This window comes from Physeter macrocephalus, chromosome 10 (genome assembly GCF_002837175.3).
Source record: "Physeter macrocephalus isolate SW-GA chromosome 10, ASM283717v5, whole genome shotgun sequence".
In the NCBI taxonomy this organism is placed as follows: domain Eukaryota; kingdom Metazoa; phylum Chordata; class Mammalia; order Artiodactyla; family Physeteridae; genus Physeter; species Physeter macrocephalus.
In genome coordinates, this window is record NC_041223.1 from 82,851,789 (window position 1) to 82,862,993 (window position 11,205).

General features: G+C 38.4%; 1 protein-coding gene across 38 annotated transcripts in view; it reads left to right on the top strand.

The window, feature by feature from the left end:
* RIMS1 (regulating synaptic membrane exocytosis 1) overlaps nucleotides 1-11,205 on the top strand; it is a 463,886-nt gene that overhangs the window by 389,383 nt on the left and 63,298 nt on the right. For 20 of the 38 annotated variants that reach the window (XM_024133005.3, XM_055087651.1, XM_024133006.3 and 17 more), the window contains one exon: nucleotides 9,736-9,971. The exons of 13 other annotated variants lie outside the window; for them this stretch is intronic. In XM_024133005.3, the coding sequence (XP_023988773.1) occupies nucleotides 9,736-9,971 (236 nt within the window). The remainder of the gene's footprint in view (nucleotides 1-9,735; nucleotides 9,972-11,205) is intronic. 5 more of the 38 variants (XM_024133026.3, XM_024133027.3, XM_024133023.3 and 2 more) reach the window with 1 other exon arrangement.

Sequence of the window (11,205 nt, forward strand, 5' to 3'; positions counted from 1 at the left end):
GAGGGGCCCGCGTACCGCAAAAAAAAAAAAAAAAAAAAAAAAAAAGAATTACACAGGGACAACTTCTTCTGAAGGTCTGGCTCTTTGAAGGGATCGAACATAAATAGTGGTCTAACTCTAGTGCATCCCCTTGGTTCTAACTGATGCCTGCTATCAAAATAGGTCCACTAGACGTGCTTAGGAAATTTGATGCCATCTTGGTTATCAGTCAACAGGCCCAGAATTTTAACTCCTAGAAATTATGAGCTAGATTCCTGCGGATGGTCTCTTGATCAGCAGGTTCCTTTTGTATATTGACCATTTGTGATTAGTAACTTGTGTATTGATCCAAACTAAAGGGTAGGATCAATACACAACTCAAATAATTTGAGTTGACTTCTAGCATTTTTTGTAAACAGTATAGTGAATTTATGTGTATTACAACCATCTTTTAATACTCCTTAAATTACTTGTCCCTTTTTAGGCTTACTGTGGAATCATGATAGGCCTCTATGTTCTTTTGGTATGTTGAAGATATAGAAATTGATTATAATTGTTTTTAAGCTAAATTTGTCCTTAATTTAAGAGTGGGAATCATCTTTACATAGTACCTCCTAGGCCTTTCCTGAAAGCATCCTTACTTTCTGAAGATGAGAAGATATTTCAGGCCCGTATTTTTTCATTCTATTCCAAAATTTCACGCCAGCCACCTTACATTAGAATAAGGAACCAAAATCTGGCAACTAAAGGTACAGATTTGCTTGCTTATATGATTGATCCCTTGCATGTCTGTGGGTAATACAAAGTCTTTTTTGTCTATTTTAGGAAACATGAGCTCATGATGTTTCAATTTTATCAATCTTTAAAAAAATGTCTTGTTTGAAATGAGTTTCTACATTGTCTATTACCATCATTTCATTGATTCTACAATGCACACTGGTCTGTACTTTATCATATATGAAATCCGTATGTATTTTACAATTGATGGCATGACATGGTTTAATTAGCAGCATTTTTCTTTCTTAAAAATCCATAAAATAATGCTGTATCTTGATACTGATGACATAATTGATTCAGTGCATATAGATGATCCTCCCACCTTTGCCATATTATGGTGAGTTTCGTCACACCAAGTCATATGTGTAATTTATAATTGGGCCAAAGCAATATCACCACCAGGCTTTCCTTGCAGTACCTACCAGTATGAGGTCCCCCAAATTCTGCTAAAGTTCAGGATATGACCTTCTTCATTACCTTTAGTTCCAGGACCCTGTAAGCCATGGAACAAATACTAGACCGGTTCTCTGTGCACCCTTTGTAGTTGTGCAGTCTACGTATGAAGTACAACTCCTGTCCCTTAATGGTAAGCTGGCCATCCCTGATTAAATAAAATTTGTTCTCAGCTAAATATTTAAGATCAATTAGTCATTTTAACAGAAAACTAAATTCTAATCTTGCATTAATGTAATATTTTTCAGTAAATGACTCATAGACCTTCCCTATTATATTATGAATATTTCCATCAAATAGAGATAGTTAGTCAAAGTTCTATTTTTTGGCTCTTTAGACTTACTGTTTAAAACTACAATAATCAGGTAAATAATTCACTTTTCCTCAAACCTTTGACAATTTAATGTATTCACCCAAGTTTTGTCTTTTACTCTCCTCATTCATATTCCAGGTATTTTACTGTGAGAAACAATTTCCTTCTTTTCCTTTGATAAATAAAAACACATCTACTACCTTGAATATGTCACATATTTTTGTCACTTTTTTCTAGTTTAGAATGAACCATCCATATTAATTGCAACTTTTAACCTAAGCTTCTATTTTGTAGAGAAAACTTGGAGGTAGCTAATTGAGCATAACAGGCTGTCTGTCATAGGCAAGCAATGAAGCAGCCTAGCAACTTACAGCAGACATAATAAAACATCCTACAAACAACCCAATCAAAAAATGGGCAGAAGACCTAAATATACATTTCTCCAAAGAAGACGTACAGACATACAGATGTCCAACAGGCACATGAAAAGATGCTCCGCAATAATTCTTTGCTAATCATTAGAGAAATGCAAATCAAAACTGCAATGAGATACCTCCTCACGCCAGTCAGGACGGCCATCATTTTAAAATCTACACATCATAAATGCCGGAGAGGGTGTAGAGCAAAGGAAACCCTCCTGCACTGTTGGTGGGAATGTAAATTGGTGCAGCCACTATGGAGAACAGTATGAAGGCTCCTTAAAAAAACTAAAAATAGAACTACCATATGACCCAGCAATCCCACTCCTGGGCATATATCTGGAGAAAACCATAATTCAAAATGATACATGCACCCCAGTGTTCATTGCAGGACTATTTACAGTAGCCAAGACATGGAAGCAACCTGAATGCCCATCCGTAGACAGATGAATGGATAAAGACGATGTGGTATATATACACAATGGAATAGTACTCAGCCGTAAAAAAGCATGAAATAATGCCATTTGCAGCAACATGGATAGATCCAGAGATGATCATACTGAGTGAAGTAAGTCAGACATAGAAAGGCAAATATCACGTGATATCCCTTCTATGTGGAATCTAAAAAAAAAGATACAAATGAAACATTTGCAAAACAGAAATAAACCCACAGACCTAGAAAACAAACTTATGGTTACCAAAGGGGAAAGGGCAGGGGAGAGATAAATTAGGAGTTTGGGATTAACATATACACACTACTGTATATAAAATAGATAAACAACAAGGACCTACTGTATAGCACAGGGAACTATATTCAATATCTTATAATAACCTATAATGGAAAAGAATCTGAAAAAGAATATATATATACATATATATATAACTGAATCACTTTACTGTATACCTGAAACATTGTAGATTAACTATACTTCAATTAAAAAAACTTAAAAATAACTAAGTAAATAAAAATAAAACATCCTTACAACCCATAGTATCCTATAAAGTTGCAAAAATGAAGATAAAGCTTTACATCGTCCAAAGGCAAATCCACTGTATAACTAATTAATCACTTGGATTATGTTTAAGCTGACACTCCAACCAACTTAATTACTGTTGATATCAGAGTTTTTTCAGAACTATAAGTCAATTTATTTATTATGTAATTCTACATTTTCACAATCTTAAATGTTACTGGAAGAAATGTTAGCTTATCCAGCAAGTAAAATCAATATAGAAAATATAGGAATTTCAGATTAACAAGTCTGTTCATGAGAAAACCAACCTAAATCTTAAACAATAAAATAAAATTCTGTGCTTGTATTACACACTACACTGATAAAATCTGGAATAAGACATAACGCTGTTTTTTAAAAATTTGAGTTATAATTCACATACCATAAAATTCACCCTGTTCAGTTGTACAGTTCAGTGGTTTTTAGCATATGCACAATTAGTTGTGCAACCATCACTGCTGTGTAATTCGAGAACATTTTTATCTTCCCCCAGAGAATCCTATAACCCTTTGCATCACGCCCCTTCCCCCCTCCTCTAGCCCCTGGTGACCACTAATCCACATTTGTCTCTGGATCTGATATTTTGTTTAAATGGAATTAAACAGTATGTAGCTTTTGGCATCTGGCTTTTTTCATGGAGTATAATGTTTTCAACTTCATCCATGTTTGTAACATGAATCATTCATTTTTATACGTGATAATATGCTATCGTATGGATGAAGCATATTTTGTCTCCATTCATCAGTTGATGGGCACTTGGGTTGTTTCCTCTTTTCAACTGTTATGAATAATGCTGATCTGAACGTTCCTGTGTAAGTGTTTGTATGGATATATGTCTTCAATTCTGTTGAGGATGTACCTAGGAATGGAATTACTGAGTAGAGTACGGCAACTCTAGTTTAATTTAACTATGTTTATGTTTAACTAAATTGCCAAACTCTTTCCAAAGCAGCTACATCATTTTACGCTCCCACCAGCAGTGTATGAAGGGTCCAATTTCTTCAGAGTCTCATCAGCACTTGTAGGCATCTCTTTTTTACTGTAGCTGTCCTGTGCATGCGAAGTGGCCTCTCATCGTGGTTTTCATAAAGCTTTTTTAAGCCAAATTTATCAAACTAGTTTGATATCTCAAAGGATTCACTTTGATTGTGGATTTAGATCCTTATATTAAAATTCTTTTGAGTTAGCCATTTCTTGAAAATGGATTTTTCTTGAAAAACAAGCATATTCAAAGTATTAGAAGTTCAGTTTCTTTTTTTCTCTGGGAATTCTTTAGTTAACTGTATGAGAATTATGTAAGTACTCATTGGTCTACATAGATCAACCAGAACGGGAACTCTGTTTACTTAATATCTGTCTGCCCAAACCACTATCCCTAGGGTGCAGAGAAAGTAAGAGATTTTTTTCACCAATTGAAAAGACTGTTTTTTCTTATAAATTTATTTATTTTATTCATTTTTATTTTTGGCTGTGTCGGGTCTTCGTTGCTGCGTGTGGGCTTTCTCTAGTTGCGGTGAGCGGGGGCTACTCTTCGCTGTGGTGCGCAGGCTTCTCATTGTGGTGGCTTCTCTTGTTGTGGAGCACGGGCTCTAGGCTTGCAGGCTTCAGTAGTTATGGCATGCAGCCTCAGTAGTTGTGGCGCACGGGCTTTGTTGCTCCGCGGCATGTGGGATTTTCCCGGACCAGGGCTTGAACCTGCGTCCCCTGCCTGCATTGGCAGGCAGATTCTTAACCACTGTGCCACCAGGGAAGTCCCGAAAAGACTATTTTTTTAAACACAAAGAGAACTATCAGTTTCAGTTTTATCAACTTTGACATAGACAGAAATTGACACAGAAACCTAACCCTAGAGTTTAAAGGGCTGTTCTTAGTGTGGACAAAACACTTTCTTAAATGATGTGAACTTTTGTAACATTGCCAACGACCAGACATGCAAAAAGCCAAACAAAGAAGATTTTCTGTCATCCGTCACCCAGCTCTCAATTCATCCCTGAGGTCTGCCATCCCGCAGATTTCATCCGTAGATGGATTCCCTATTGTTGCTGCTACTGGTGAGGAATGTATTATCCATCACAAGCAGAGCAGAAGAGACAGGTTTACCAAGAACCAGAACCAGCGGCCAACAAAACAAAACCAGAGTCAAAAAAAGAAAACAGAGACTGAAAGTAATGTTCTGTTGCCTCTTGATATCAAATCCAGGAGCCAGGAAAAGGCATCCTTGGGTTCAGACCCTTCATGGGGCACCCTGCTCAGAGGTCCAGCAGAAGTCCACCTGGGCATTTTGATGGGGCCTCCAACAGTCTCAAAACATAATTCTCAAAATTAAAACATAGGGCTTCCCTGGTGGCGCAGTGGTTGAGAGTCCGCCTGCCGATGCAGGGGACGCGGGTTCGCGCCCCGGTCCGGGAGGATCCCACATGCCGCGGAGCGGCTGGGCCCGTGAGCCGTGGCCGCTGAGCCTGCGCGTCCGGAGCCTGCGCTCCGCAACGGGAGAGGCCGCGGCAGTGAGAGGCCCGCGTACCGCAAAAATAAATAAATAAATAAAAAATTAAAACCTAATTGTTAGAAAAACAGATCGGAAATGTCAAAGTTTTAACTCATTAGTGAGAAAACGGACAGGGTGACAGGCTGGTTCCTAAGATGATGTACATATAGACATACATATATAGTCATTGAAAATAAAAACGGGAATGCCGAAACATTATTCAGTTCGATTCAAAACTGGATAATGCTCTCTAGATCGGTAAAACCCTAACCTTGAGGTTATCCTCACTACTAAGTAGTGGTTATTTGCTCCTTATCAGTTATCTTCAAGTTAACATCTAACTTTTACAGTTATAAAATTTTTGGACCATAATTATTATAAGAGTAAATAGTAAGTCAAAAAATGTTCCATTCCCCTAGAGAGTCAAATGCCCTTAGGCCCTTAGAGAGCTTATTAGTTAATCCTGAAACATGGCATTAACATGTAAGGCAATTTTTTTTCTTAATCTCATTTCCAAGTTTAGATATTTTTTTTCTTAACAGAAAGGAGGCAGTTACTACTCTGAGCAACTGGGTGATTGGAGTGTCTCTTTTTTTTTTTTTTTTTTTTTTTGCGGTACGCGGGCCTCCCCCTGTTGTGGCCTCTCCCGTTGCGGAGCACAGGCTCCGGACGCGCAGGCCCAGCGGCCATGGCTCACGGGCCCAGCCGCTCCGCGGCACGTGGGATCCTCCCGGACCGGGGCGCGAACCCGGTTCCCCTGCATCGGCAGGCGGACGCGCAACCACTGCGCCACCAGGGAAGCCCCTGGAGTGTCTTTAATGTGTTACGGAAGTTTAGAGAAGGAGCTCTTTTTTCCTTGGGTTGAACACATTTTGAGAGCCTTATCAGACAAACCCAAGCAGTTCACAATTAGGTACGTAAATCTAGAGTTGAGGGCTGAGACAAGGTGGAGAGAAGCCCTGGGAATCACCAGCACATAGAAGGATGTAAAGCTTGGGACCAGATGACACATCGAGGGAAAAGGTCTCATGTGGGGAATAGAGGTCAGAGTTGGGAGGGCTGAAGGGCTCCAGTGTTTCGTGGTGAAAAAGAATAAATGTCCAGCCAGGAGGCACTAGGTGGGAAAATCTATGGGAATAAAGCATCTCAAGATCAAAAGAATCAAACGCTTTGTCACATGCCTGGTGTATTGAGAGGTCAAGAGGGTAAAGACTGAGAAACGACAGGATTTTGCTACGTGGAATAATTGGTGACTCTGAGGAAAGGAAACGGCTATTGGGTGAAGCGGCAGGGGCAAAGCCCGCTTCCGTTTAGTCCAGAAGAGAACAGAGAGAGAAGACATACAAATAACTCAGGTTCTTCAGCAAAAGGTCAGTAGCTAGGAGAGGGGGTGTCAAAGGAGAAAGGTGGGTTTTTCATTTGTTTGGTCTTTAAAGGTGGGTTATATCACAGTCTATTTGTATAGTGAGAAATCACTTTTTTTCACTTCAGCAGTTCACAGCAATGGGAGAGATGCTACAGACATTAGTGATGCATAAGATGTATGCTGATATGAACTATCCAAATCTTAACATAACCGATACAATATATATATCAGAGGGCTGGGAGGCAGCAGTCATGACTCTACAGAGACCCTGAATAGCTTTATAAGGAAGAAAGCCTTACGGTGCATCTTGAAGGATTCAGGCATATCTAAATAGTCTTCCAGGCAATTGAAGCAGAACAAATAAAAGGCTAAGAAATAGGGGAGTAGAAGTAGATTTCTGCTAAGACTATGACCTTCACATTGATTTAATTAATCTGGGTGGTTAGACGCCCCTGCAAACCTCTCCCCTCAGTTAGGTAACAGAAGAATGGAAAATGCCCTAACACATTCCACTTAAAATATGGTGTTCTAGATTCTTCAGGAAGCTATGCACTGTCCTCAGATCACATAAGAATACTTTTGAGCTTCTAAACAAAATATTTTATTTTTTGAGGAAAAATTGTGTCTTACTTATTCACAAAACTTTTTTAACATAACTTCTTAATTCACCCCCCGCAAATGGTAATCATTTGTTGTATATATGTCTCTATTTTTTTTTCAGAATTTTTATCTGCTGACATTGTAGAACATTTCATGGCTGTAATTAAGTGTCCATGAAAAAATTTGTGAATCTTCCTAGCTCATCTTGGATACATTTTCATAGTAGAACTATTATAGAAAACATTCGCCTGTTCTTTCAAACTTCTCTATAACCTAAACAACACTGTCTAAAATTTCACAATAGTTTTTTTGTGTGTGCAGTGATTTTTAAAATACAGATTGAGAGTTGTGATGTAATTCTTTTTTCATGGGAATAATGTGGAGAAAACAGTACACGTTAGTTTATCCAGACTTTACTGTAAAGGTAAAAACAAGATCACTGAAGAGAGGTTTTCAATAACCACTGTGGTGGGCGTGCTAAGGAGATCGATGAGAGATGAAAAACTCGCTGGTGTTGATTGAAGATGGATATTATGATGGTGAAATTGACCAAATCCTGTCATTTCTGTATATCTTTCAGCAGAATTGTGCTAGTAAAATAGTAGAAAAAGCAGGTACTAAGAGTAGACTTAAGGAGGGTGGCAGAGTTAGGAAACACATTCAAATAAATAGGTGAGAACACGAAAGAAATTGACCGTAATATTTATCCGGAAAGATAGTCCACTAAAGTTGCGAATATAAACCCCACAGGAATCAGTGTTGAATTGGTCGTCTGTAAAACTGTCATCATTACTGTTTGGAAAAGGAGACTGCATGAAACGCATAGCAAGATTAGTAGGCTTGCAAATGGCTTCAAAAACTTTTGAGTTAATGAAAAGATGATTAGAATAAATTGAAAGAATATGAATACCTTATTACTGTCAGGTGAATGTTGACGTGGGCCAATTCAAGAAACGCAGCTAGGGATTAAACATTCCAAATTATTCCTGTCAAATCAGGTCCCAGTTTCCATTCACTGTCGCTGAAGGGATCCTAAGGCCCAAAAAGTCCTGTCTTTTCCATGGATTCCGAGCCCCTGCACCAATTTTCCTTTCTGCTGAAGCACTCATTGTGTATATGGCCACAAACATGTTACGTGATCCTAAGACTTTCTGTTTTATTGTTTCTAATCATATTAGGGTTTATTCTGATTTGCGTATGAAATGTCATCACTTAAAGAAGCTATATTCAGTAATATATTTCATTTTTCCAAAGAAGAAATATAGAAAATCAAGATGGTGGTAAAGGTCATGTGAGCCAGTTTTTGCAAATATTTTGAGGACACATAAAATTAAGAGGGTCATTTCAGAGATATCAAGCAGGTCTTTATTGGACCAAAAAAGGGATAGTCTAAATGGATACTATAACTGCATATGCAGAGCAATTAAAAAGACTGGAAGAATCCTACCATCCCTGGCCACCTCCCCAGTTGCCTGCCCTACCTGTAACTCTGACTCACAGACACTCATGTACTTTGGCAAATAGAAAGGATATTTTCCCTCAACCTTCTACGGTACCTGAAACTCTCAACAGTAATTTATTCATTTGGGAGAGAAGTATCGTGATCTATTCAGATAACCTGATGCAATCTCAGGACATAGACAAGTAAGTTTTGCAGAAAAGAACAACAAAGAAAGGAACATCTGGACCCAGAGCCTGTGAGTTCGGAGAGTTGAAAGTTGAAAATGAGAGGAAACTTAGGTGGAGGCGATGGAGCAGGAGGGGGTGAGGAAGGAGGAAGGAGAAGCAGGGCTTGTCTCCTGAACAGCATTTCAGGGACTCACTCAGCCCCGGATAGCCAGAGAGGCGCCTCTTAGCTGGAATCCCAAAGAGAAACCAGAACAAACACCGGTTTCATTTTTTAAACCTTGTCGTGTGGCAAATTAAGAGTATCCATCTTGAACAATATTTTTTCCTCAGGAATGTATATGAACTTTTCTCACTGATTGAACTATTTTGGCTTTTCTCTGAAAGTAACAGAGGAATTATTTATAACATTGGTCAGTAACACCTCCCCATCTGTAGCCTCGGTTGCATTTCTTTTTTACTATCTTCAAAGAGTTTATAGATGATGCTGCCTTGAAATGCTCTTGTTTCAAGGCACATCTGGTAAATAAATACCGGGGGCGGTGAGGTGACCTTAGAATATTCATAGCTGTAGGACTACTACTCAGCCGGGTTTTCCCTCTAAAATTTTGCCCGGATTATTTCAAAATAAGTTAGATTTAAAGTTTTGATTATGCTGACCTGTAATTTATGGATGCATATATGTTTTTACTTTGTAAATATAGTTCATTTACCCCTAAAATGCAAGGCAGACGGATGGGGACTTCAGGAAGAGCCATCACCAAAAGCACAAGCATGGGTGGAGAGATGTACACGCTGGAGCATAATGATGGCAGTCAGTCGGACACGGCTGTGGGCGCTGTTGGAACAGGTGGGAAGAAAAGGAGGTCCAGCCTGAGTGCCAGAGTGGTTGCCATCGTGTCTCGAAGAAGCAGGAGCACGTCCCAACTAAGCCAAACAGGTGAGTGAAGTGAATTCAACTTACACATCTCAAGTTCTCGCTGGAGAAACAAACGTCAGCCTTCATGCTACGGCTTGGGATGGGCCTGTACAGGGTGTGGATGCTTCTTCACAAAGAACGTGTGTCTCTCTGTTTCTGGAAACCTGTTCCATGTGTGTTTGTTTTTTTTTTTTTTTTTCTGTACAGCTGTCTAACAAGGTATCATTGGTCAATTCCTAAAGTGGTCAGGTATTTTGTGACAAAATAAATAAATAAATAAAGCCATGTTTACAAATATGCAAGGAAATGCAAAGAAGTATTAAAGAACCAAACTGATTGAAATACAAGAAAAGCAACAGGATGCTCCTTTTCAAAATGTTCCATAATACAATTACTTCTAATTTAGGCGATCTCCATATTGTTTTAGAAAAGAAGGTCAGTTGTGCAACTTGAAATACAGTCTTCAGGGGGCTGTGTGAATGTAATAATTGAACTGTGACTGTTCTATTTTCAATGCAAGTAACAACCCAGCAGTTATTTTTACTTTACAAAAATGGGTCAGTGGATTCATGCAAAGAATAATGTCAATACAAATTTGAGTTTCAAACATTTTCTACTGCTTATAAATCTTAAAAGCTTTATATCCTCAAGGTATATAGAAAAAAAGCAAACAGAAGGGAGGATGATTATTTGTGTATTATCAAATACAAAAAACTGCCTAAAATTATATAACATTTGATCATACATGAATGTTAGATAATTCATTACTAGGCTTAGCACTACGGAAAATTGAAGGTAAGTGAAATGTTGAACTGATTTAAATTGTCAGCACCTGTTTCTCTTGCCATAATCTTAGTTCCGTTTATTGTTCCTTAAGAGCGAAAGTCTTGGCACAAAATTTACTTACACTAAAAAACTTCCATGAAATCCTTTTTATAGTTAACTTGGCATCCTGGAAAGTACATTTTTTTTTAATTTTACAATTTTATTTTTTTATACAGCAGGTTCTTATTAGTCATCCATTTTATCCATATTAGTGTATACATGTCAATCCCAATCTCCCAGTTTATCTCACCACCACCACCCCCCCAAGCCGCTTTCCCCGCTTGGTGTCCGTACATTTGTTCTCTACATCTGTGTCTCTATTTCTGCCCTGCAAACTGGTTCATCTGTACCATTTTTCTAGGTTCCACATATATGCGTTAATATACGATATTTTTTTTCTCTTTCTGACTTACTTCACTCTGTATAACAG